The sequence below is a fragment of the Macaca thibetana genome, chromosome 15 (assembly GCF_024542745.1).
Source record: "Macaca thibetana thibetana isolate TM-01 chromosome 15, ASM2454274v1, whole genome shotgun sequence".
Taxonomy (NCBI): Eukaryota; Metazoa; Chordata; class Mammalia; order Primates; family Cercopithecidae; genus Macaca; species Macaca thibetana.
Genome location: NC_065592.1, coordinates 5,188,761 through 5,216,239, shown reverse-complemented (window position 1 = coordinate 5,216,239; position 27,479 = coordinate 5,188,761). Strand labels below are relative to the sequence as shown.

At 57.8% G+C, this 27,479-nt stretch overlaps 2 protein-coding genes across 7 annotated transcripts in view; one reads left to right on the top strand and one right to left on the bottom strand.

Moving 5' to 3' along the window:
• The window catches only part of RALGDS (ral guanine nucleotide dissociation stimulator), a 50,688-nt gene extending 24,716 nt beyond the window's left edge, over positions 1-25,972 (bottom strand). For 2 of the 6 annotated variants that reach the window (XM_050759809.1, XM_050759810.1), the window contains exon 1: positions 25,716-25,972. In XM_050759809.1, coding sequence (XP_050615766.1) covers positions 25,716-25,733 — 18 coding nt within the window. In that variant the 5' untranslated portion in view covers positions 25,734-25,972. Of the gene's footprint in view, positions 1-6,318; positions 7,853-8,142; positions 8,364-25,715 lie in introns of those variants that run through there. The other 4 variants (XM_050759806.1, XM_050759805.1, XM_050759804.1 and 1 more) reach the window with 4 other exon arrangements.
• Positions 21,528-27,479, top strand: part of DPH7 (diphthamide biosynthesis 7) — an 807,287-nt gene continuing 801,335 nt past the window's right edge. The window contains exon 1 of the mRNA XM_050760127.1: positions 21,528-21,531. The gene's annotated coding sequence lies outside the window, so the exon portion shown is untranslated. The remainder of the gene's footprint in view (positions 21,532-27,479) is intronic.

Genomic DNA, 27,479 nt, shown 5'->3' with positions numbered 1-27,479 from the left:
CCCGGCCTCAGCCCTCAGTCCTCAGGGAGGCCAGCAATCGCTGCCAGCAGCCCTGGCCATGCCAACCTCCCCACTGGTCCGTACCATTGGGCCTCAGTTTCTCCATCTGTAAACTGAGAGGGCGGGACCAGACAGCACATTCCACGAGCACATCTTGCCCCCTTCCCAAGTGCCAATCCTCAGACACCCACGGAAAACGCTTCCACTGTGACTGGAGTGAGGTGGCAGGTCATCCTTTCAGAACCAGACCCCCATGTGCACACGACTAGAAGGGCCTACTTCACAAAAACTATGGTGGTAAGCTGCAGCTGGGTAGAGAAGCTATACTGGCTTTCATTTTACTTCCCTGAATTTCTAATTTCTAAAATCAGTATTTTAATAACCAGCTGTATGTGATAAATGCTGTTTTTGATTTTGTTTTTTAGACAGAGTCTCGCTCTGTCACTCAGGCTGGAGTGCAGTGGTGTGATCTCGGCTCACTGCAGTCTCCGCCTCTTGGGTTCATGTGATTCTCCTGCCTCAGCCTCCCGAGGAGCTGGGATTACAGGCACCCGCCACCATGCACAGCTAGTTTTGTATTTTTCATACAGACAGGGTTTCGCCATGTTGGCCAGGCTGGTCTTGAACTTCTGGCCTCAAGTGAAGCGCTCTCCTTGGCATCCCAAAGAGCTGGGATTACAGGCATGAGCACCACGCCCAGCCTGTTTTTGTTTTTTTTAAGAAGCAAGATGGGTAGATTTGATTTGGGATGGAGATCCCTAGAGGCTGTTTAGGAAGCCTCCAAGCCCTTTGGCCAGGGAGGGTAATGTAGGTGAGGCACATTTAGAGGCAGGAGGTTCCCACAGGGCCACAAAGAGGTGACCTAGACACTGCCCTCTGGCTCTAAGCTCCTCCTCCCATCCCTTTCTCCTGGGGCCAAGCTCCCAGTGCCTCCAGAAACTGAAAGTCCAGAAGCTGCCTGCCACGGACTTTATCTCCTCTGCTCTTTATCTCCTTCGCTGAGTGATGCGCCTGGGAACAAGCGCCCACCCGTTTTATAGCCCAGAAGGACAAGTGACTCATGAGGACACAGAAGAGTCACCACTATTCTGGCCTTGAAGGTCCTGGGTGCTGGGGCGAGGGGTGGCCCCAAGGAGGCTGGAAAGGTGAAGAATAAAGAATTCATTACACTAAACCCTCCAACGCGGCTGGCCTGGCTCCTTCCCATCTGACTGTATCATCTACAGGAGCCAGGGTCGGGGAGGGCATTACTTAGCCAGTCCCTCTGGCTGGTGTCTGTTTTTACAAAGTTCCTCTTCCTGCCTTGTTCACCTACCTTTGGGACTCCCCTCCCAACTCCTGGGAAGCCTGATCACTGCTCTGGCTGTACATGAGACACACACACACACACAGAGACAGACACAGACACACGAGACAGACACAGGCGCACACATATACAGAGACACACACACGGAGACATAGGGACAGAGACATACATACACACACAGAGACAGACACACACAGACAGACATACATACTTGGAGACAGACAAAGAGACTGGGCGTGGTGGCTCATGCCTGTAACCCAGAGCTTAGGGAGGCAGAGGCAGGATTTCTTGAGCCCAGAAATTGGAGACCAGCCTGGGCAACATAGCAAGACTCCATTCTCCACAAAAAGGGAAAAAACAAGTTTGAGATAGACACAGACATACACAGATCTGGAGACATAGACACATAGAGAAACACACACATAGAGACAGAGACACAGATACACACACCCCACTAATGAATGTACTGGTAAAGTTCCCTGCATAGGATGTGTTGCCCAATGCCCCCAGATCAGGCAGGCCTGACTGCTCCACAGTGTTAGCAACCGGGCTTGGCATTCATGGGACGCCTCCTGCATGCAAGACCCTCTCCTGAGGCCTCCTGTGTCTCCTGTATGCTGTGGGGACACCCTAACCAAGGGCAAGGCCATCCTGGGACAGCACATGTCACCAGTGGAGGAACATAGCACCACTCACAGTGTTCTCCTCAAAACCCAAACCTAAATCAAAGCAGGCCTCTGCATATAACTGCCATTTTGGGGATTACAGGGGACAGAGAAACATGTTCAACACACCACAAGGCTGCAATCCACAAATTCAGGCTGTGGGAACCTCTACAGGACACACAACCCAGTTTCTTCAACAAATACATTTCAGAGGAAAAAGAAAGGGGAAACTAGATTAAAAGAAGGGTAAGAGACATCTAACAAATGCAATGTGTGGATTTTGGATCATGATGTCAGCAAGACAACTGTTTAAAAAAAAAAAAACAACTACAAGACACGTGGATTGTCTGAACACTGCTGCATATGGATGACATTAGACATCTTTTTAGGTGTGAGAATGGTGTTGCGGTCACTAGCAGAGTTACATCTTGGGCTATCTGTGGATGGTATCACATGCCTGGGATTCATGTAAACGTCTCCAGGGATGGGCAGGGAGTGGGGCAGTGAGAGGTGAACAAGAGTGGCCCTGCATCGATGGTTGTGAAAGCTGGGGGTCTTTATGTAATTTTCTCTATTTTTGTGGGTTGTGAAAGCTGGGGGTCTTTATGTAATTTTCTCTATTTTTGTGTCTATTTGGAATTACCCATAATAAAAGTTATAAGAAGAAAAATGGCCGGACGCAGTGGCTCACGCCTGGAATCCCAGCACTTTGGGAGGTTGAGCTGGGTGGATCACTTGAGGTCAGGAGTTCGAGACCAGCCCGGCCAACGTGGTGAAACCTCGTCTCTACTAAAAATACAAAAAAATTAGCCTGGCATGGTGACGCGTGCCTGTAATCTCAGCTACTCGGGAGGCTGAGGCAGGAGAATCGCTTGAACCTGGGAGGTGGAGGTTGCAGTGAGCCGAGATTGCACCACCGCACTCCAGTCTGGGCGACAGAGTGAGACTCCATCTCAAAAAAGAAGAAGAAAAAGGACACAGCTTGAGACTTGCCCTCTGATACCTCTGAGGCTCCCAGCAGTCCTCCAGAGAGGACTACAAACTTCTGACCCCGGGCAGTGACACCTGGCCAGGCTCACCATTTCCTGTATTACCCTCTGTGTGCTCAGGGGTCACTGATGGCATCTTTACTACAAAAGGGGTTGGGGGCCCTGCTGCGGGGACTGAGACGGTGGGCAGCTAGAACCCAAGTCCAGATGCCCAGATGGGGCTGTCAGAGGCGGCTGGGGCAGCCCGGGTCAACTTGAGTGGGTTTGACGCTCAAGGCTATTGACAACCCTGTGCTTGGCTGTTGGAGCCTCTGCTGGGAGGAACTAGGGACTCTCGACAGCACTACGCACTGTCCGGAAGTGGGGGTTCTTAGGAATCAGCGTCGGTCCCTTCCTCCCTCCTGCTCCCGCTCATGCCCCCCACCTCCCACCTAGCCTTCCCAGGTTCCCAACCTCCCCCTGGGACATGCACCTGCCTTTCCTTGGGGGCTACAACCACAAGCCCCTGGAAAGCACAGCTGCACAGACCTTTCGGAAGCCGGGACGCTGCTCGCAGGAGAACTTAAAAAGGCAGGCTGTGAACTGACAGATGGCAGCCAGCTCCCGCCCACACATGTGTTTTGTTTGGCTTGCGAAGTGTTTTTAAAATTTTAAGCCAACAGTAAAAGGTCAGGTGATTTCATATAAAAATCCACATTTCCCACTTTTCCTGTAACTCTGGCTGACCTGACCACACCGGGTCTGTGTTCCCGAGTGTCGCCGGAAGCTGACTGCAGCTGCCTCCTGTAGCCAGGGCATGTGTGGGGATTGCTCTGACAACTGTCCCCCACTCCTGCAGTGCCCAGTGCCCGACACCCAGGGGAGTCACTGCCACCCTGGAGGGGCCACCAATTCAACATGTGACAGCCCGAAGTGGAGGGAAGCAGAGGAGGAAGAGACAGAGGGGGACACACAGATGGAAACTGAGCCCAAGAACCAAGAGTGAGCCTGAGGACCACAGCGAGGGACAGCGCGAGAGGGAGGCAGCAGGCAGATGGAGGCGAGGAGAGACTCCCTGGGCATCTTACGTCACTCCTCAGCCCCTGAGCAGCTGTCTCATTTAAGGAAAATATGTGTTCAGGCTGGAACTCTGTGGTCCCTCTTCTCCCTGCTCCCATACCCAGACACTGTGGCCAGTGGGGTCTTGATCCCACTGCCCTCAGGCAGAAGACCACTGGCTCGGTGTGGTCCTAGCTTCCCCCTCCAGGCTCCCTCTCGGCAGAACTGCTGCAGCTCCTTCTTCACGCTGCCCCTTCTCTCTGGCTGGTCCTTCCCTCCTTCCACCCGTTCCTCGGCCGGTACATCCTTGGCCAGTACCTGAGAGGCGGATCATAAAAGCTGCCCCTGTGGACCTTCAAGTCGGGACCCAGGCCTGCCTTTAGGCAAGATCCCAGGGAATGGGTTTTGGGCCTGGGGTGCAGTTCTAGGGACTGCCAGACACACAGCAGTTCAGAGCGGGAACCGGGCACAAGGCAGTGTCTGGGTGACTGTGGCCTTTGGCTATCACCCTTTCCAACCTGGGCTCGGCCAAGGCCGGGAGGAAAGGCAGCCAGGTATCCAGACTCAGGTCAGGCCCTGGTGGAAAACCTGTCACCTCCTGTTGGGCAGGTGGAGGTCACTGACCCCTTTCTGTCTCTTGTGATCTATATTTAGAGCCTGGGGAGGACATGAAAAGGGTGAGGCCTGGACACGCTCCTCGGTCATTTCCCAACACTGGCGTCACCATTCCTAGCCTGCCTAGGTCCTGGGGTGGCCCTCTGTGGACGGGTGAGCACACACCTTGGCAGGAGGTGACGCAGCTGGACCACGCGTGGGAACTCCCGGCACAGCAGGCGGGCCTGGCTCAGCCCCACCTCCCCTGCCACTGGGTTCCTGGCAACCTCTGGTAGCTTCTTCCTCCTCCTTCTATCCCCAGGATGCAGGGGTCCCCACAGGCGAGAGGCTGAACTCAGAGCTAGCCAGGTGAGAAGCGAAGCACCGAACCACTGAAATCTCCAGGAGACCACACTGGGTGGCGGGGTGACAGCAACCCTCTGACCTCACAGGGCGCTGCTGTCTCAGCACAACCGGAACAAGGTGTGCCGATGCCGGGAGCAGCGGAAACAGCCCTGGATGGGGATGCAGAGGGCTCCGGATCAGCCTGGGACTCGCTGTGGGGCACTGCTGTCATCCTCTGAAAATGGGTACACCCACAGCATATTGAGGGGTAGGCACGCAGAGGAGCAAATGTGATAAATGCATCCATGGGCTGCAAACCGGGGGCCGCTCGGACAGCTGTCCCCCACTCCTGCAGTGCTCGCTGCCTGGCACCATGACGAGTCACTGCCACCCCCAAGGGGCTACCAATTCAACATGTGACAGCCTGACGTGGAGGGAAGCAGAGGAGAGAGGAAGACATAGAGGGAAACTGAGCCTAAGACCCAAAAGTGAGCCGGAGGACCACAGCGGGAGAGGGAGACAGCAGGCAGACGGAGGTGAGGAGAGAGAGTGGCAGAGGGGCTGCGGGGGCGCTGTGCACACCTGGCTGAGGAAGGGACCAAAGGCCCAGAGGGTCCCATAATCTCAGCCTAGTACCTGTCCCCAAGCCCGGGGGCCCTGATCAGGAGGCAGCGACGTCTATCCCACAGCTGTGGTAGGCGGGGCACATCACACCCCGAGGGGCCCCAGCATCCATGGTCTCCCCTCCTGTAGGGTGGTCAGCCGCCAGCCTGGCCCCGGACTCCTTGGAAATGCTCCACAAAGTGCCAGCTGGAAATGTCATAGCACAGGGGGCCTTGGGATGAGCCAGCCCCAAGGGGTCATTCTTTCTTGTGGGTTTGGGGAACTCTTTTAAGATCTGGAGCACAGATTCAGGTTCCAGTGCCTGTCCTGTGTCTTCCTAGCCTTAGTTTCACCTCTCGGGGCCTCAGTTTCTCCATCAGTAAAATGAGGACAGTAACTGTCATAGCACCGGGCTCTCAGGCTTCTCAGGAGAGCAGACAGTGAAGTAGTGCACAGAAGTCCTTGGTAATCCAAGAAGCACTCTCCGGACAGAGCTTCCGGGACAGCCCACAGCCACCCTGGACCGACCCACGGAGCACGGGGCAGCTGGGGAGGCCAAGTGGGTGCACACAGGCACCAGCAGCAGAGCAGACCCCCAGTCTCCTCTCTCATACCCGAGATGGGAGATGAAGACTCCACTGCGAGTTCCAAACTCCTCCAACCAGTTCTGACGGGGAAGAAGGGGAGTCCTGGGAAAGCAACTCCTGCGCCCCTGGGGCCCGGCGGTGACCCACCCAGCCTCTCCCCGGCAGAAGCACTGGTTGCCCTGGAAACTCACCTCAGTGGTGGCCGGTGGTGGCAGAGGTGCCAGCCAAGGTGTCGGGCTTTGGAGAGCGGCACGGCGGGCGATGGCCCTCCTCCTGGCAGTCACCACAGAGACACAGGCAAAGAACACGGAGCCCTTCCCCACTCTGGGCACGGCAGGCCTGGCACAAACCTGGCCTGCTTCCCGGGCCATGGTGGGGCGAGAGCCAGGTGGGAAGTGGGCCCTGCGGCAGGCCCTCTGCCAGTGTGCTTGTCGCCTACGTGCCTTAGTGGAGTGGAGCACCCGAGTGCCTAGGCCTGGTGTCACCCGCGTGGCTGTCATACCTGCTCCTGTGACAGGCAGGGCCAGGAATTCCCGCTTGTACCAGGCCATGGGCCAGCCGAGGACAAGTGGAGAGGCTGCCCCAAGCTAGCCCAGCTTTCTCCCTTAATTCTCCAAGCCCCCACTCCCATTCCTTCTGTGTCAGGGGACTGGAAACCACCACATAGAGTCAGAAAGGTGACAGATACAAGTAACCAAATCAAAACAGGGCTCAGTCAGCAGAGCTACCAGGTGGATGTGAGTGTAGCCAGAGGCACTGGGAGGCAGGCAGGAGACCCCTACTCACTTGTTCTGGAAGGCTTCCCCGCCCCCTAGACCTGAGCTCCTCCATCCCTGGCACCCAGGCACGAGATTTCCTTTCTTCTTTTTTTTTTTTCTCCTGAAATGGAATCTCTCTCTGTCGCCCAGGCTGGAGTGCAGTGGTGCGATCTCGGCTCACTATAACCTCCGCCTCCCACTTCAAGTGATTCTCCTGCCTCAGCCTCCCGAGTATCTGGGATTACAGGCACATGCCACCATACTCAGCTAATTTTTTTTTTTTCTTTTGGGACATCGTCTCACTGTGTCACCCAGGCTGGAGTGCAATGGCGTAGTCTCAGCTCACTGCACCTTCGCCTCCCGGGTTCAAGCAATTCTCCTGCCTCAGCCCCCCAAGTAGCTGGGACTATAGACACGTGCCACCACACCCGGCCAATTTTTGTATTTTTAGTAGAGACGGGGTTTCACTATGTTGGCCAGGCTGGTCTCGAACTCCTGACCTCATGATCTGCCTGCCTCAGTCTCCCAAAGTGCTGGGATTACAGGTGTGAGCCACCGCGCTCAGCCACTTGGCTAATTTTTTTGTATTTTTATTAGAGATGGGGTTTTGCCATGTTGGCTAGGCTGGTCTCGAACTCTTGACCTCAGGTGATCCATCTGACTTGGCCTTCCAAAGTGGTAAGATTTCAGGCATGAGCCACCGCACCTAGCCACAAGATTTCATTTTAACTAGGCACAGGGGTGGGGGTTGCCAACTGTTTCATTAAGTAGGATGGTAAAAAATAATAATATCACCAGCACTACTCCCACCATTCAGAAAAAACACTACCAAAGGTAACAAGAAAGGGCTGCCATCAGAAAGAAGGGCAGCCATGAAATGAGTACATTTGACTTTTAGAATAATTTACTAGAGTGACTACTGGAGTTGTAAACAACCACCACCACCACCACAACACAAAATTTACCACCTTGTCCCCATCCCTGTTTTTCTTATTTTGCTTCAAACCAGACATTGGAAGCCATCGGACGCATCCAACACACCCATCTGACAAGTGGAAAGATGAGCCCCAGAGAGAGCTGGGACTTGCCCAAGATCTCACAGGAAAACCCAGGACTCACGTCTGTCCAGCCGCTCTGCAAAGCTTGCAGACGCTCCCTCCATCCTGACCTGGGGGTAAGAACACTCAGAGCCCCAACCCCAAAGCCCAGAGATGCCAGGGTGAAGTCAGAGGCCAAGGGTCTCAGCTACTTCCTTACCTTCCTGGGACCCTGGCCGGGTGGATGCCCAGTCCCTGGCTGTAAGTGGAGGGCACAGGGCAGGGAGCAGGACAGCAGAGGCAGGGAGGAGGGGGTGTGGGCAGGGGCTGTGGAGGGCCCCCACAGGCACATCAGGCCCCGGGGCCCAGCGTCTCGCCCAGACACTGCCCCAGCAGCAGCTTGCTCCCAGCTCTGCTCCTCTGAGCATCTCACATCCTCTTCCGGTGGCTTTGTGGGCCTCAGGGGACCCAGCTGAGCAGGCAGTTCAGGGCCTGGGAGCTCTGCCACCCTTGGGGTGGGGACTCTCAGGGGATGTGGGTGGACATCTGGGGGTGGGGCCAGGCTGGGCTGGAGGGGCATCAGATAAATGGAGCTAGAGGGTCATTTCAGGGGGGCCCTGGAGCAGCCACTTTCCTGCCTCCCTGGACTCACCCTGCGGTCGGAACAAATCACCTCTGCTAAAATCCCTGCACCATTTCTGTCCCACCCAGAAGAGAATCCCAAGTCCTCACCTGCCCACAGCCCCCTCCTACTAACTCCAGCTGCCAGCATCCTCTGCTGGGAACTATGTTCTTACCCCTTGGTCTCAGGACTCGGTCCCCACTCAGAGCAGCCTTCTTCAACACCCCTGTCTTAATGCACCAACACCATCCCTGACCATCCCTGCCCCAGCCACCCCATTCCCTGTCCTTTTTCCATCTGGCACACTTCCTCCTGTGGGCCAGGCTCCAAGGCCCTGTCCCCTGGGAAAGTCAGGCGTCACCTCTGACCTCTCTCGCACACAGTGACTCAACCTTTAGCTTCGAGAAATAGTAGAGCCAGCCAGGCTGTGAACCGGTCAGCCCAGGATTGAAATTCCGATCCCCAGGGACTCTGGAACCCTGGGCCAGTGATTTAGCATCTCTGGGCCTCAGTTTGCTCCTCTGTAAAATGGGCACAAGGGCGCTGGAGGATTCCACAATAACTCAGCATGGGCTTGGCTCATGGTCGTGCTTGGCAGATGTGCAACAATCATCTCCCACAGGGATTTGAGGAGTTCAGGTGCCACAGGGTCACATGCCTGCCCCAGTGCCAGGCACATAACAGACATTTGATCAATGTTGGTGGGTGCTGCCCCTGTGCCAGGAGTGCCATAGCCTGACTCCATCCCTGACAGCAAGGTCCAGATGGCAGTCCAGGGTCTGCCCAGTGCTCAGAGTGTGGCTTGTATCTGGATCCTAGCAGATAGCTCGGAAATGTTTGCTGATGTAGAAGCACACACAGATGGGTACTGCAAGGCACCCCCGGCGATCGGGCTGCCAGCCGCCACCCCCGGGAGAGGAGACCAACGAAGAGGACGCTGTCTGGGTACACACTCTTAACGGGAAAGAAGCCCTGTGCAGACAGGCAGGATCTGGGTGAGGCAGGCGGCAGGGGTTGGTATCCGAGCAGGGATCCGAGACTGTCCCCAGCTTCGGCCTCTCACTCCGGTGTCGCCAACTGCCTGGCCATGTGACCGTGGGCACTGTGTGGTGTGGTTCGGCTGCCGCTCCAAGTTTAACAGGGAGCTCACCACGTGGTTTGGGGGGGTGGGGAGGGTTTCCCTGAGCCTCGGTTTCCTTGTATGTAAAGTGTGACCTCTCAGCCCAGCCCTGTAGAAAGGCTCAGTGGGCGAGAAGGTATTTCCTACAGTGTGTGCACATTTGATTGGGTGGGGGGCTTAAAGAGGCCCTGGAAAGAAGCGCTCAACTTTCTCTTTCTCTTTTTTCCTTTTATTTTTTTTTTGAGACGGAGTCTCGCTCTGTCACCCAGGCTGGAGTGCAGTGGCACCATCTCGGCTCACTGCAACCTCCAACTCCCAGGTTCAAGCTTGTCTCCTGCCTCAGCCACCTGAGTAGCTGGGATTACAGGCATGCGGCACCGTGCCAGGCTAATTTTTGTATTTTTAGTAGAGAGGGGGTTTCATATGTTGACCAGGATGGTTTCAAACTCCTGACCTCGAGATCCACCTGCCTCGGCCTCCCAAAGTGCTGGGATTACAGGCGAGAGCCACCGCGCCCGGCCAGAAGTGCTCAGCTTTCATGGTGGGGGACCAGTAGGGAAGTGGCAGGGAACCAGGTTACCCTGCTAGGTGTGTTTGTGAGCTAATGCCTTTACTTGGACAAGCAGCTCCTGGGTACCAGGCCCTGTGCAGGCCATCGCATCTCTCACGCAAGCTTTCTGTGTTATTCTTGAATAGCCCACTCCAGCCCAGCTTCCCAAGCCTGTTACCCCCATATCTCCCCTGCCCCCGCCTCCAGCACAGGTCAGCCTGGCCTCAGGGCCCAATCCTGGGGCTCCTCCTTTTGGAGCCAGGGTGGGCAGGGTTACCCACGGCAGTGGGCACTGAGTTTGCTGAAAAGGCTGTCGAGGGGCTGGTGACACAGTCAGGCTGCAGGAGGAGCAGCACCAGCTGTCACTCAGAAATGCAGGCATCCTGAGGAGGTGGTGCCGGCGGGAGGGGAGCAGCAGGGCCACGCACTCCTCCTCCCACCCACGTGGTCCCTGGCCCTGCCTCTGCCACCAGCCTGGGGGAGAGCAGGGTCTTTGTTCCCTGCCGGCCAGGCTGCCACGTGATGCGCCACATCACTGTCACTGCCTGGAACGAAGACCGCCATGGAGAGCCCAGGCGCTGGGGCCTGGGGGTGAGGCCAGTTGGAAGAGCTCCACCTGCAGCCCCCCACCACCCCAACTCTGGCTGCCTTCAGGAGCTGGGCCTAGGGAGGGCCACACACGACACAAACATTTCCAGCTACTGTGTGCGAAGCTTACGACAGCCCTGATCTCAGGCTTCTCCCAGGACACACGACCTGCCAGTGGTCCCACGATGCTCTGCCCAGCAGTCCAGGTGGCCTGGGATAATGCACCTGGCCACACACACAAGCCCAGGCTAGCAAAACCCAACCCACAGGCACCTTTCTAGGTAGGGGCAGGGCCAGGCCGGTGCGAGGCCCATTGTTTACAAACACTGTGCAGCTGTCGCTAGGAGCTGTGACTCAGAGCCAGAGCGGTGACTCCTCGAGAAGCTGTTTACTCGGCACCACATCCTGTCCAGGAAGCAGATAGCAGAGGCTGAGGCTTGGCTTTTGCTCCTCTTTCCTGCTGCTAACTTGACTCAGGGACCTGCTGACCAGACTTAGTATCCAGCTGGAGGGACACTCAGCTCCCCTCCCCCTGGCTTCTGGGAACCTGAGGGCCCGTCAAGTCACTCAACACACATTCAGGCCCAGGCGGCTCTGCTAGGCAGCGATGGTGCTGTGGTCATACACGAGATGGATCCTGCCCCTGGAGACTGCACCTATGCCTGGCATCTGACTAGGAGACTCCCAGGGATGGGGGCACCACTGACACCTGTCACCGTGCAGCCCAGGGGCAAATTCTTGCCATGTTCAGAAGCCTGGGAGGCAGGATCAACTCCTGACATGTCTTCATCCCCTAAAGCCTAGTCTGGCGCTGCCTTTAGCATACCTCAGTGGGGACAAAGCACTTTTCCACACAGCCTCTGCCAGAAAGATGAAGCCACAGTCATCATCTCTGTTGTAAAACTGAGAAAACTGAGGCCCAGAGAGGGTGAACAACTTGCCTGAGGTCACACAGCATGTTAGTGCCAAGGTAGGGTGTAAGTCCGGCCCCCTTGCTTTCCTCTACTCTGTTCCAAAGTAAGGATCACAAGTAGATTTGTTCCAGGCAGCACACAGACTTGACACTGCTGGGCCCTGTCCCTGGGGTGGGTGGTCTGTCCCCTGTAGGAGGCCCAGGCTGGGAACTCTGACTTCCATTTCTCCTGATCACTGCTGCCTCCAACCTGGCGCCTAAACCAGAGCCCACAACCCCCGATAATTTCTACTACTCACTGCCATGCCAATGCAGGTATCATTTCACCATCATGATACGTAAAGCAGGTTTTGCAGGTAAGTTTGAGGACAGAAGCTCAGAGATGGCACAAAACTCATCCAAAGCCACACAGCAGAGCAGGGCTTCCAATCCTGTCTGACTCTGAGACTGCGCTCCCAGTCGCTCCCTCCTGCAAACTCTTAGCAGGAAGACTTTTGTTTTTTTTTTTTGAGATAGAGTCTGCTCTGTTGCCCAGGACGGAGCGCAGTGGCGCAATCTCGGCTCACTGCAAGCTCCGCCTCCCGGGTTCATGCCATTCTCCTGCCTCAGCCTCCCGAGTAGCTGGGACTACAGGTGCCTGCCACCACGCCCGGCTAAGTTTTTCTATTTTTAGTAGAGACGGGGTTTCACCGTGTTAGCCAGGATGGTCTCGATCTCCTGACCTCGTGATCCACCCACCTCGGCCTCCCAAAGTGCTGGGAAAAGAGTCAGAGGTGATTTTATCCTCATGGTGCCCTTCTAGGTCCAGGGTGCCAGTATCTCAATGGCCTCTGGTTCACGGGAGGACCCCTGTGTGTGGTGGGGAGGCAGAGCCTCCGAATGACTTGTGGAAGGCTACACACCCCAATGGGGAGGCCCTTTCCCTCCACAGGACACACCTGCCAAGGCATGTGGAAGGTGGGCCACCCTGGAGCGGGGACAGAAAGGCAAAGAGGGGCTGTGTTTATTTTGGCAGCTGGGGCTTGGCACCACCCCAGGCAGGACAGTAATTCAGCAACTGGCTGATTCACCCACCGCAGGGCTCCCCTGCACTGGCTGCCTGCCTGCCGGCCCCTATTACCAGCCCACTGAGTCACGAAGGTTGCCAAGAAACTGAGGATCCAAGAATCCAGGCCCTGCCCCAGCCGCTCCCATTGGCTTTGAGCCCACCAGGACCCAGCCCTGCCAAGGGCACCGCAGCTCCCCTCCCCCACCCTGCCTGCCCCCAGGTCCAGCTCCAGGAGGAACCCAACATCTAACTGTAAGGATCCGAGCAGCGGCTGGGAGCTGGGGCCTACAGTGTCAGGAGTCTGGGGCTAAGGCCTCAGAGCTGGGTGAGCCAGGCCAGTCCCTTTCCCTTGCTGGGCCTTGGTTCTGGCCCATAAACAGGGATCACCTCTGCCTGTAAAAGACTGCATGCTGAAACACTGGATGGGAAGCACTCAAGATAGGGCCTGGCACATGCTCCGTGTCAAAACATGGCACGCCAAGGTGGCATCCTCTACAGGGAAGAACCAGAGTTCTTATTTTGAATTCAAGGCCAGCTGATACTTCTGTAAAATGCAACCGAAATGTTGCAGCAATGTCAACTGCCATGGAGTTTCTAAACAATGTCCATTTCTCTACTGAAGTAGATGAGGATCAGTAACAGAGTTTGTGGCCTGCACTGTCTGTGGACCACAGAGAGGGCCCGGGGCACGACTATATTCACACAGCCAGACCATGCGAATTAACTGAACACCTACGAGGTGCCAGGCACTATTCAAGTGCCAGCGATAGACCAGGGAAAAACACAAAACACAAAAATCACCTTTGGCCTGGGTCATAATAAGTAAAATGCATGTTTGAAAATAAGAATGCTCCAGAAGGCAAAAACAACAGAGAAGGCTGATGGGGCCCGTGGGGCAGGAGCAGGTGTTACAACTGCAGAGAGACCAGGAGAGCTGAGGGGGCAGCGCGGGTATGGCTGGAAGGAGGGACATTAAAACATTTCACCGAGGCCAGGCGCAGTGGCTCACGCCTGTAATCCCAGCACTTTGGGAGACCAAGGCAAGTGAATCACTTGAGGTCAGGAGTTCGAGACCAGCCTGGTCAACGTGGTGAAACCCTGCATCTACTAAAAATACAAAAAAACTACGCCAGGCGCAGTGGCTCACGCCTGTAATCCCAGCACTTTGGGAGGCCGAGGCGGGTGGATCACGAGGTCAGGAGTTCAAGACCAGCCTGGTCAACATGGTGAAACCCTGTCTCTACTAAAAATACAAAAATTAGCTGAGTGTGGTGGCGGGTGCCTATAACCCCAGCTACTCAGGAGGCTGAGGCAGGAAAATTGCTTGAACCTGGGAGGTGGAGGCTGCAGTGACCAAGATGGTGCCACTGCACTCCAGCCTGGGCAACAGAGCAAGACTCCATCTCAAAAACAAACAAACAAACAAACAAACAAACAAACAAACAAACAAACAAACTAGCTGGGCATGGTGGTGCGTGCCTATAATCCCAGCTACTCAGGAGGCTGAGGCAGGAAAACGACTTAAATCTGGAGGTGGAGGTTGCCGTGAGCTGAGATAGCACCACTGCATACTCCAGCCTAGGTGACAGAGCAAGACTCCATCTCAAAAAACAAAACAAGGCCGGGCGTGGTGGCTCACGCCTATAATCCCAGCACTTTGGGAGGCCGAGGTGGGTGCATCACTTGAGCTCAGGAGTTCGAGACCAGCCTGGCCAACACGGTAAAACCCCATCTCTACTAAAAATACAAAAAATAGCCGGGTGTGGTGCTGTGCCTGCAATCTCAGCTACTCAGGAGGCTGAAGCGGGAGAACTGCTTGAACCCGGGAGGTAAAGGTTGCAGTGAGGTGAGATCGTGCCACTGCACTCCAGCCTGGGCGACAGAGCAAGACTCGTCTCAAAACAAAACAAAACAACACAAGTCAGAGGTTCTTGTGGGAAGATCACCAGGAGAGCTCCTTGTAAGAGGTGATGAGGCTGGCGAGGAGCCTGAGGGAGGGCAGGGGGGTGGAGGGCCAGGGAAGGGCGGGGTCGCCTCTGCTCACCTGGCTCCCTCCCATTAAAGTGCTTTCCTGGGAACCAGGCTGAGAAGAGAGGCAGAGGCAAGTCCAGGCGGGGGAAGAGCGAGGAGGAAGGCAGCCAGGCTTCTGGGAAGCAAGAGCCCTTTTTCTTAGAAGCAGGGCCCTGGAGTTTCCCAGAAGCCAGCCTGCCCTGGGACGGTGGAGGCAGTGGTAGGTGGTCAGGTTGGCCCTGGTTTAACCTAGGGGATTTTCCCTTCCTAAATTCCTGGCCCAGGAACAACTCTTGGGCAATGGGTCTCTGTTCACAGGTAAGTAGAAGTTGCTCTGGTGTGGGCAGAGACCCCTCCGCACCGCACAGCCGTGGCTGGTGAGGATGGGGGATGGGGGCTGAGCCCACAGTCAGGCCCCTGTGTCCAGCAGGCCCTGGTCACCCAGTGCACTGAGGCCAAGGGAACCAGGACAAACGGGCCCTTGTGGTTGGGAGGCTGCCTGCCGTGCCAGGGACACTGCGTGCCCGGTGCTGCCACCAGCCTGCCGCCTGCCTGAGGGGGCTGAGGACCTGGGAAGTGGGGCTACCCTTTCCGAAGGGGACCTCCTGAGCTGCCCTGGCCTCTGGAGAGGGCACAGGGCCTTGGCTGGCTGCCAGGAGGTGGCAGGGCTGGTGCCCGCTGCCCTCTATCTCACAGTCCTTTGCCTGCAAGAAGTTCCCCAGGGCTAGAGAAGAGCAATCCCTTGGGACTCTAGGGCCCTGGGTCTGAGGGACACTACTGTGTCCCCCCCTCCTGCCACCCACTGTCCCGTTAACCCCTGGGCTTGGCTCCTTCCTTGGCTTCTCCCCTGGAAGGCGAGACTCATGGACCTCTCCTCTCTGCCTCACCTGGGACACCTGACAAAGGACAGCAAGGTACCAGCTGCCCTCCCCTGCCCAGAGACCCTCCGAGAGCTGTTCAGGTCTCCATGCCAGCACCACGGTGGGCAGCTGGGTGTACCAGGCAGTGGCTGAGCAGTTTCCAGCCACCACAATCCTGTGAGCTGGGCCTGGCTGTCAACCCAGTAACGGATGAGAAAACGGACAGCCCTGCTCATGGTCACGGCTCCAGCCTGGGCCTGGTGCTTTCTTTGTTTGTTTGTTTGTGACAGAGTCTTGCTCTGTCACCCAGGCTGGAGTAAAGGGGCGTGATCTCGGCTCGCTGCAACCTCTGCCTCCCAGGTTCAAGCGATTCTCTTGCCTCAGCCTCCAGAGTAGCTGGAATTACAGGTGTGCGCCACCACGCCTGGCTAATTTTTGCATTTTTAGTAGAGATGGAGTTTCACCATGTTGGTCAGGCTGGTCTCAAACTCCTGACCTCAGGTGATCCACCCGCCTTGGCTTCCAAAGTGCTGGGAGTACAGGCGTAAGCCACCGCACCCAGCCAGGTCTAGTATTTTAAAAAGGCAAAATGCAAACCCCCACTCCCTCCCACACTCACTGTGGCAATGTGCTCTCCCTCCCCGGGCAGCAGCCATGTGTCCCCATGCGCAGCCACATGCACCCCTTCATGTATGTGCTCCCTCAGCCACTGTCAAGCTCGTCACATCTGGGCACATGCATGCTGCAGACATATAGGGTCACCCAAAGGCAGAGAGATGCCCTTACCCCGACATACGTGCAGGAATGCACATGTGCCCCACGGCATCCCACAGCACACAGCCCCTGCCCCTACAGGCCCAGAGGCCCCGGATACACACCCTGCTCCCTGCATATCTGCCAGACAGCAACGGGTGCCCCAGCATCCCCAGACCCCTGAGCACACTCCCTCAAGGCTCCATGCAGGGACTCCCTGGCCCCAGCAGCTGGGAAGAAAAGTCCTCATGGAGGCCTGAAGAACGGCAAGCATCTGTTTCGAGGGGGTAGGGGGGCCACGCAGGCAGCGCTGCCAGCTGGGACCTTCCACACTGGGTACTACCTACCTGCACACTACCCCCAGCTGTCACCTCCCCAGTCACCCAGGGCCTGAGGCCAGGTGGACTGCTTCACCCTTGAACTCCAGTCCTGAGCAACTGGGCAGCCAGGGCCTGGAACTTGGCCTCAGGGAAGAAGCGATGCTTAGTCTGGGCAACTTTCTCGCCTCCTCTGGGCCGTAGTTCCCCTACCTGAAAAGACCTGTGGATTCAACTTAGGGCCTGCAAGTGTCCCTGCCCTGCGCCCACACCCTGAATCCCCAAGGGCAGCCGGAGCTGGTGGGCCATCGGCCATCTCCCTTCTGTGAAGGGGAACGGACATTGGCTGCCACCTGCGGAGGGCCTGCCCGTGTCGTGCCAGGGGCCTTAGGAGCATCTCACACTCCCCCACATTCGCAGGTCTGCAGAGGAGGCAATGGGGGTGCAGAGGAGTTAGGGAGCCCACTTGTCTGGGTCCCCTGAGGCCAAGCCAGGGCTCCCATCCCACCTCCCAGGCCTCTCTCCCCTTGACCTCTAGACAGCCCGAACTTCACTGGGGCTTCTGTTCCTGGTGATCATCATGACAGATGACAGCACTCATCAGGTGATTAATCAGCCAATCATTGATCATCGGGACAGATAAGTGCTGCTCAGGGCCGGGGTTCTCCCTCCCCGCAGCCACAGCCCGGCAGGTGTGGGGTGGGAGCTGGAATCCCTCTGGAATGGATTCAGGTCACGTGGTGGCAGCCCCCAGGGCTTAAATACCTTCCACCGCCCTCCCCACAGTCTCACCCTCCCCCCAGTCTCACCCTCTCATGGTCTCACCCTCCCAGTTTTTTATGTGCCCACCAGGCAGTGCAGGGAGGGGAGGCCAACGTGGGGGAGGCGGGGGAGGGTCCTCGGTGCAGCACCCAGGCAGGGTGGGTGGGGCTGTATGCCTGAATCTTCCCTCCCACCAGCTGAAGCGGCCTCCTGCCGCCTGTTCTTCAGTGCTAGGCTGGGGGCTCACCTCGTCCGCCCGCCTTCTTGGCGTGGCGTCCGGCATGAACGTGGGCCAGGGCTGCACGCACCTTGGGCTGTGGGCCAGCAGCTCCCCGCCACTGTCTGTGCTGCCCCCTGCCCTGCCCCTCCTCATGTGGCACTCCAATTGGGGGCGGCTGGGCAGAGTCCCCATGGGAGCACCCTGAGCCCAGCCGATGACCCCCAAGTGAACATACGAGTTCAGCACCCAACTCCAGAGGTGGGCACGCCCCTTGTCCATTTGACAGATGGGGCAAGGGAGACTCACAGGGGTGAGGTCATGACCCAGGGTCACACAGTGAGCAAGTGATCAGGGTCAGACTGGCATCCTGGCTCCATGAGAGCACCGGGAGGCCCCGGGGGGTGGTCACCAACAGTCCTACCCTCACTGTCATCCCCAGAGAGAACATCTGAGGCAACCAGGTCTCACATCCTTCCCATCTCCAAAGTCCAACCCATTGGGCAGTGTGGCCCCACCTGCCTTCTCCCATCATTCTGCTGCCCCACCCTTTCCCAGGGTCTGGGGCTCCACCTCGCTCCTTCCAGGCTGGACACCCCTCATCTGTGTTCTCACCTCGGCTCCCGCAGTGCCCAGGTCTGGGTGCAGGGTGGGCGCCCACAAACTAAGGCAATCCCTATGGGAGCCCAGAGGGCAGGGCTTCCTTACACCCTCACAGCAACTGCGGGGGCCTCAGGGCAGACAGCAAGGCTCAGAGGGGTCCTGTGCTGCTTCTAGGATGCCCGGCAATAAGCGCTGAGCTGGAATTCCGACCCAGGTGTCCTGCTCCAAAGCCACCTGCCTCACCTGAGGACCGGGGGCCTGATAGCTGAGGTGGATGCTGGCAGGTGAGGAGGAAGGGCAGTGGCTGGCTTGGTCCTGGTCCCCTCACTCTCCTGCCCCAGTAGGTGACATAATTCACAGGGCAATGTTTATGCATTGAACGGTGAACACACAGGCAGAGGGGTAGATGAGTCACCAATGGGGAAACTGAGGCCAGTGAGAAGGGACACACTACGGTCACATAGTCAGTTGGTATCAAAGTTGGCCCAGAACCACAGTCCCCTCTTCCAGGGGCTCTACCCAGCTCAACCACACCCTGGCATGCCAGCCTGCCCCAGGCCACGGCTGCAAAGCACATGGTACCACACATGGTACCCCATGGTCCCACACACCCTGGCTGGCACCAAGCCATTGCTGTGCCTTCTGACCTTGCATTTTCTGACATTCTGCCACTGTCAACTCTCACTCAGGTATCCAGGAAGTGGCCTCTGTTGCTAGGGGACTGGTTTGATGCCTGGTAGCTGGCAGAGCGGGGAGATGGGGAGAGGGGAGTGGACTGGGGTGTGCCTCAGGAAGGATCCAGGAGCAGAGGCTGCTGGGTCCTGTCTCCGGGTGGAGGTGGAGGGCGGGTGGGTCATGAGAAGTATCTGAGGAAACTCGGCAGGTCAGGCCCCTTCCTCCCCAGGCTCTAATGAAGGTCCTGGACCCTGGTCTCTGCATTTTCTCTTTCAGCCTCAGAGTCTTCTCTTCGGGTCAGGGGTGGGTGTGCACTGGCGGGGGTTGGAGGTGAGCCATCGGAAAGCCCATCGGAAAGCCCCAGCCCTGAGCCTTCCTGCAGGCAAGTATTTTGGGGGCCAGCAGTTGCCAAGCAACTGCTCTGGGTTGCCATGGGAACACTCCCTTTTTCTGGGGCTTGTAATTTTTAGGGGGATGACACGATGCTTTCCATGCCCTTTCCTCTCCACTTCCTCACCCTGGCTTGGCTGCCCTGGGAGGGGACACTGGGAGTCCATAAGCTCATACCCCACCCCTGTTGGGGGGCCTACATATCCCTGGCCCTAAGACTCTTTGAGGCTGCAGAATCAAGAACCCCCAAAATGCAGAGCCCAGAGTCCAAGGCCTTCATTAGAGCAGGGAGACGATGAAAGGGGCTCATTAGCTCTGTTTACGTCTCCTCGCCGCCATTAACCACCACTTGGGGCCTGGGGCCTCCCAGCCCCGCCCTGCCCAGCAGCCAGGCCCAGACCTGACCGTTGGAAGGCCGCTGTAATTGGAAGGAATGTGGTCCTAGTGCCTGGCCCTTCCCAGGCTTGTGTGCACACAGGGAGGCGCCATTGCCAAACTGCCACTACCTAGCTGTGAAGTCCCTTCCCCTCCCAGTGCCTCGGTTTCCCCACCTGGAATGGAGGATGGCAGTGGCACTTATCTTGCAGAGTGCTGAGCAGATACAAGGGACACCTTAGCACAAGGACTATGGGCTGGCTGTCACCACCAGGCACCTCTGCAGCACGGGACAGAGGTGCAGGGATGGCCTGGGAGGGACTCTCTGGAGCATGATCCTGTGGCTAGCATGCAATGGTGACTGACCACGCCGCTGATGGCAGAATAGCCACTGAATCCAGGCTCCCAGCCCATGCCTTCTCCACAAGATCTGTCTGCCCCATATCCCTGACCCTTCCACAGGAGCCAGGGTGCTCCCCACAGGCCAGGCACCCAGTGCCAGCCAGGTGTACAGAGGCCAATATCTGCTATGTGAATCAATCACTGAACCAACTGTCAAGGACCAGCAGCCTCAGGGGCGGGCCTGGTAGCTCCGTGAGCCAGGGGGTGGTGGGAGGACCTTGTGCAGGCAGGGAGGTGACAGTAAGAAATGGCCTCTGGCTGGATGCAGTGTCTCATGCCTGTAATCCTAGCACTTTGGGAGGCCGAGGCGGGGGGATCGCTTGAGCCCAGGTGTTTGAGACCAGCCTGGGCAACATCGGGAAACTCTGTCTCTACAAAAAATCCAAAAATTAGCTGGGAGTGTTGGGGTGCGCCTGCCACCCCAGCTACTCTGGAGGCCTTAGCCCAGGAGGTCGAGGCTGCAGTGAGCTGTGATCCCGCCCCTGCACTGCAGCCTGGGCCACAGAGCAAAACCTTGTCTTTAAAAAAAAAAAGGAATGGCTTCCACTCATTCCACTCCCGGGCCAGTGGCTTGCTGTGCACTCCGCTCCCTCTCACCGATGCCATGTAAGCGGCTCCATGGCAGGGACCTGACCCCTGCACCTCAGCCCCACACTGCCTCGCCCCTTTGTATATCAAAGGGGCCTCTTCGGGGCCGTGCTGACCGCCGCCAGGAGCAGCAGGACCACCTCAGGCATCCCAGCTCCCCTGAGACAGGGTCTGGGGCTGGGGTTGGGGGGAAGGACCCCTCAAGTCTCGATCTGCACAGACAGCCCACCCGTGCCCAGGGCTGCCTTCTGAGCACCCGCAGACCTGGGCCAGACAGCCCTGCAGTAACAGGAGAGCTATTTGCAGGTGTAATCAGCCACAGGGCCTCTGCAGAGGCCTGAGAAAGGCCGGCTCAGCTTGCAGGTGAGGAACCAAACGAAAGGCAAACTCCTGGCCCCTGTGGGCCCGGCCCCTGCAGCCTCCCAGGTCCCCTATCCCTCGTCCCTGCCTTCCTTTCCGCCCCGCTGACACCACAGTCTGCAAACCATGGTCCTCCTTGCCACCCCTGTCACCTCCTCCTCGGCCCCCCGCCGGCCTCCGACGCAAAGTCGCCACCCAGTCACCCCGCCTCGGCCCCGCCTGGTTTGATTTCCTCCCGTGTGTGTCACCCATAAGGTGGCCGTGCCCTTGGCCTGTTTACAGCTGTGCGCAAGCTCCTCGCAACCCAAAAGCGAGACCTTTGTCTGCGGCAGCTCCGCGCCGGGCTGGGCGGCCGCACGGGAGTGCACAGCGCCACCTGCTGGTGCTGCTGCCAAAATGCGCCAAGCTGAGGAGCAGGCGGGCTCCGCTCACGCCCCCACACCCCCTAGCTGGGGGCTGGCTTCCTGGGATGTCCTCCGACTCCCCGCTGCTTCCCTAGTCCTCGTAGGCACGCGACTACCCGGCCTGTGGGAGGGGAGTCATTCCCAATACTCCTGTTACGGGATGAACTGTGTCCCCCCAAAAAGATCCCTGGTACCCGTGAATGAGATCTTATTTGGAAATAGGGTCTGTGCGGATTGAATCGGGATGAGGTCATACTGGATTAGGGTGGGTCTTAATCCAGTGACTGCTATCCTTATGATAACAGGGAAAATTGGACAGTCACGCACAGGCGGCCATGTGATGATGAAGGCACAGTGTGGAGTCACACGTCTACAACACCAGGAACCAATGCCAAGGAAACTGGCAGCCACCAGAGGTTGGAAGATGCAAGGAAGGATCCTCTCCTAGAGCATTCAGAGATAGCAGGGCCTGGCTGACCCCTGGATTTTGGACTTCGGGCCTTTAGAACTGTGAGAGAATAAATTTCTGTTGTGTTGAGCCACCCAGCACTTTGTGACAGCAGCCCGGGAAACTGACCGGATAGACAGCGGCCCCAGTCATCGCCCTCTGCGCCATCACACCTCCCCTCCGCGAATCAACCATGACCACAGGACACCTCCTTCTGGAATCTCTCTGTGCCCACTCACTCCCCAGATGAGCACTGCCCCTTCCCCTGGCAACTCCCCGGACTGTGATACCCCCTCCTCTGGCATGGCCTGGACCCAGGAGACAGATGCAAAATGAATGAGCGAATATCCGCCTTTGCTACTTCGTCATATTCAGATGTTCATAAAAATCAAGTGGCAGCAGTGCTGGGGGTTAAGGAAATGGGGAGAGCGATGGCAGGTGTGTGAGGGGGGACAAGGGGCACTTCCAGGTACTCACAGCCACTCTGGGAGCTGGGACAGCCAACCATTGTGTTCTCATGCTCTCAGCCCCTGAGGCTCACAGAGGGAAAGCCATCTGGGTCACCAAGCTCCTGCTTCTTGCCAGTTCTGTGATCCCAAACTAGTCATTGTGCCTTTCAGGGCCTCCCCAGTCTCCCGACCTGCACAATGGGGATGGTTCTAACATCTACTTCCTGGGGACATCACCACGCTAATGTGAGACAATACTACAAAACCTGTTAGCTACTGCACAGACTTCGAGATGGAAGGATTAGGAAGGGAAGGGGTCTTCAGAGACAGCAGGGCCCTGCTGACCCCTGGATTTTGGGCCTCTGGCCTTTACAACTGTGAGGAAAGAAACTTCTAACAGAGGTGAGACACAGCCCGGAATACAAGTGGGACAGGCTGGGCACTGGTGCTGTATCTAGGGAGTCACTCCCTTCTTAGTCTGGTTTCCTCGTCTGCACCATGAACGGGTTGAAAATTAAGCAAACATCAGATATTGGCCCCCTGTGGCATATGGAAGCATCTCCCAGTGGGAACACCTTCCATTGGCTCCCATTATGTTTGTTTGTTTGTCTATTGAGACAAGGTCTGGCTCTGTTGCCCAGGCTGGAGTGCAGTGGCATGATCTTGGCTCACTGCAACCTCCACCTCCCAGGTTCAAGTGATTCTCCTGCCTCAGCCTCCGAAGTAGCTGGGATTATAGGCACCTGCCAAGACGCCCGACTACTTTTTTTTTTTTTTTTGTGGAGATGGGGTTTCACCATGTTGGCCAGGTTGGTGTTGAACTCCTGACCTTAAATGATCCACCCGCCTTGGCCTCCCAAAGTGCTGAGATTACAGGTGTGAGCCACCACGCCTGGCCTCCATTATGTTTAGAATCAGGCCTGACTGCCTCCTCTCAGCCTCTGTCCCAAGCAGCCTCTGCACTGGCTCCAGAGATCCCTGCCTCCTGATACATAAGTTGCTGAGTGATCCCCTTCCTCCAAGGGTGACTGGATTTAGTGACTGGCTTCTCACCAACAGAATACAGCACAAGTGATGTGAGGTCACTTCCAAGATTTACAAAAAACCATGACTTCTGTCTTGCTTGTTTGCTCTTGTTTTCCTTCCTACCCTCACGCCTCACGCTGGGGAAGTGAGTTCTGATGCCGTGAGCTGCCTGCCCTACAGAGGCCCACATGGCAGTGAACCAAGGGAGGGTCCCCACAACAGTTACAGAGGAACTGACACCCTCAGTCAAAACTGAGTCCTGCCAATAACATGAGAAAGGCCTGAGGGCCGGTCCTGCCCAGTCCAGCCACAGCTGAGACCCCAGTCCCAGCCTCCCTTGAGACCTGGGGGCTGAGGCACCCAGCTGAGCTGCCCTGGATCTGGGTCCACAGAAACTGTGTGATGATCAGTGTCTGTTGCTGAAAGCTGTACATTAGGGTAGTGTTGTCACACAGCTGTCTCCAGGCCCCTGGGCTTCCCCTCCCGCCCCCAGCTCACTTGGGCCACACTGGCCTGCTTTCTCACTCCTCTCTGGCCAAACTCATTTGTGCCTTCCAGCCCTGTCTGCTGAGCCTTCTCCATCACACTGTCCAGACTCATGCAGGGCTGGCCCATGCTTTGTCTTCTGGTCACAGCACAGATGTCCCCTTAGCAAGACCTCTCAGACCCCCACCCAGCAGGCCCCAGCCCTCCCTGGCAGCACTTCCTTTTTCCTTTCTTTGCCTGTTTGCTTTTGTGCCCTGTCCATCGCCCGCTCCCGACTGCCAGCTCTGGAGGGCAGGCCCACCTGGGTCATTTTCAGAGCCACGCCCAAGCCCAATGCTGCTCCCCCACCCAGGGTGAGTGCTTGGGCACACCTGCTGAAGGGAAAGAGGAGGCTCTTGGAGCCCACTCCCGCATCTGAGCAGCTAACGTTATGGAGAGGGATGCTAGTAATGGGGGGTGTGCATTGGGTGGAGGCCGGGGTCACCCAGAGGGACCCTGCGGGGCTCTCCCTGACTCCAGTTGCTCCGTGGAGCACAATGGGCACTGCCTCCCCCTGGTGGCCGGCACTAGCACAGCAGCAGCCGCGGGCAGAAAACCCACAAAACAAAACACACACCTTTGTTTGGGTGTTGTCAAGGTAGCAGCTCTCCTGAGTCCCAGAGGGTCAAAGGAGTAGAACCTGTAGGCTCCAGGGGTAATTCAAGGAGCCTCAGAAGCTTCATTTGCTCCCCTCTTTCCCTCTGCTGGCCCTGGGGTGTCCAGTTCACTCGTGAGGCCTCCTCACTCCAACCAGGGCAACGGCTCTGGCCCCACTTCCAGATAAGAACCCTGACGCTCCAACAAGGACAGTCTTGCCCCACAAGAGTGGTCCAGTGCTTGGGCGCACTCTGCACCACCCCAGGCCCTCAGCCCTTCAGCCCCCCAGGCTTCTCTTGCTCAGAAGGACCTCCAAGAAGAAGGCATTTTCCACAGACTTCGGTGGGTAGTGGGAGCATCCCCAGTGGAGACCCAAGGCCGACAGACACGTCTACGAGCCTGTGGGACCCTTGGGGTCACCCAGGCCGAACATTCCAATGTATAGAGCAGGAATTTGAGGCTTCCTTTCCTACAGTCCCCTCCACACTGAAGGGGTCTTCTCCTGCTTCTAGGTGATCACAGCGCTGAACACAGAACCCCACAATCTGTCCTCTCCAGGCTGCCCCAGCCCACACAGATCCTGGGAACCCCGGAGAACCCCCGCCCATCAAGCCGGCGTGTCCTCCCCTTGCCCCCTAACCCCGTGCCATGGCCCCGGGCATGTTGTTGGGTACTGGATGCACCTGCCCATGACAGAGCAGCCCCCGCCCTCTTTCATCTTTCCCCCAGTCACTTCCCCAGCGTCCCGTCCTACTCTGAGTCCCAGGAAGTGTGTGGTGTGTGTGTCTGCGTGTGTGTGAGCATGTGTGCGCAGGCCTGCGCCTGTGCGTGCGCGGAGAAGCCCAGGCAAAAGAGCCCACATGGGAGATGGGCAGGGGTCCTCAGGATCTTAGAGGCTGTCATTCCCAAAGCAAACCCCATGGGAAGGGTGAGCCGAGCCCTTCCTGGCCTAAGAGGTCGGAACCCTCCCTTCACCTCTGGACTCCGCCCACTTCGTGTGCCCCGGGCCAGTCCCTGCCCCTCTCCTGTCCTCAGTTTCCCTACTGTCCCGGGCGGGGTTGGACGCGGAGCTGCGTAAGCGCACGCTCAGCGTGGACGCCGCGCCGGGCTCCCTCCCCTCGGTGGGTGTGGGCGGGGGCGGGCGGTCCTCCCTCCACCCGCGACGCGGGGTTGGGGCCGGCGCGCACTCACCTGGCAATCTACCATCATCCTCAGCCTCGGTGGCTCATCGCCGGCCCCACGGCGGGGCCCGGGGCTCGCAGAGGCAGCTCGCCTCGGCCCGCGCGCGGCGCAGGGGTGCGCCCGGCTGCGGGGCTCATGGCGCGGCCTCCGGTCCCCGCCGGGCCCAGGACTCTGTGGCCCCCGGGGCCGCCCCAGCCGCCGCCAGCGCCGCTCCCATTGTCTGCGCCGCGCTGCGCTCCGGCCGCTCGGGCCCCGCCGCTCGGTTCCGCCCCGGCTCCCGGGGCTCGGGCCTGGGTGGGCGGGGACAGCTGCGGCCCCGCCCCAGCCCGCCTGCAGGTGCGAGGGGCGCGCCCCGACGCGCGAGCTCGGGGGCGCGCTCGGGGGCGCGCTCAGGCCTCCCTCCAGCTGGCCGACGCGGGTGTTCCCAGCGCGGGGCAGCCGGGCCTGGAATCCAAGGCCGGGCGCGCACACGGGGCCTGCGCGGGACCGCAGACAGCGCGTGCACGTCACTCCGCCTCGCCGCGCGCACGCGCCACGCGCCACGCGCCACGCGCCAAGCGCTGTGTGCGGCCGATCTCACGTGTCCCTCCGCCCCAGCCGCCTGCTCAGTACTCCCCACCCCGCCAGGACCTAGGGCCAACCTCGCCCCAGTCAGGCGGGGGCCGCTGACTCGGCGCGCCGGCGTCACCAAATATACACGCTCACCCTCTCGCCCAGCACCCCGATGCCACCTGCTGGACTCGGCTCGGCGGACGGCTGGGAGCTGGGGGACCCAAGGTGACAGCGGACTCAGCCTGGGCAGGGAGAAAGTCAGGTCTTCCCTTCCCCACCTCCATCCTTGTCTTCCCTGACAGCACCCGGGACCACGAGGTCCAGCTGCAGCTTCAGCTGGTGTAAGATGGGGCTCGAGGGAGCCTGGGGGAAGGAGGCCTCACACAGGGGTTGAGCTAGTGTTGGGGGTAGTCAGTGTTATTAGGGCTCACTGATTTCGTCCCTTTTTATTTATTTATTTATTTATTTATTTATTTATTTATTTATTTATTTATTTGTGTTTTGAGATGTAGTCTCATTTGTTTGTTTTTTGAGACGAAGTCTCACTCTTGTCCCCCAGGCTGGAATGCAATGGTGCGATCTCGGCTCACTGCAACCTCCGCCTCCTGGGTTCGAGCAATTCTCCTGCCTCAGCCTCCTGAGTAGCTGGGATTACAGGCACCTGCCACCACGCCCGGCTGATTTTGTATTGTAGTAGAGACGGGGTTTCACCATGTTGGCCAGGCTGTTCTCGAACCCCTGACCTCAGGTGATCTACCCACCTCGGCCTCCCAAAGTGTTGGGATTACAGGCATGAGCCACTGTGCCTGGCCATCCCTTTTGATTTATTTATTTTTTTGAGACAGAGTCTCACTCTGTCACCCAGGCTGGAGTGCAATGGCACAGTCTCGGCTCATTGCAACCTCTGCCTCCCAGGTTCAAGTGATTCTCCCATCTCAGCCTCCCGAGTAGCTGGGACTACAGGCATGTGCCACCACACCTGGCTAATTTTTGTATTTTTAGTAGAGATGGGGTTTCACTGTGTTGGCCAGGCTGGTCTGGAACTTCTGACCTTGTAATCTGCCCACCTCGGCCTCCCGAAGTGCTGGGATTACAGGCGTGAGCCACTGTGCCCAGCCCTTTTTATTTTTAAAACAACTATGTAGAGACGAAGTCTCACTATGTTGCCCAGGCTGGTTTGAAACGCTTGGGTTCCAGCGATCCTCCTGCCTTGGCCTCCTA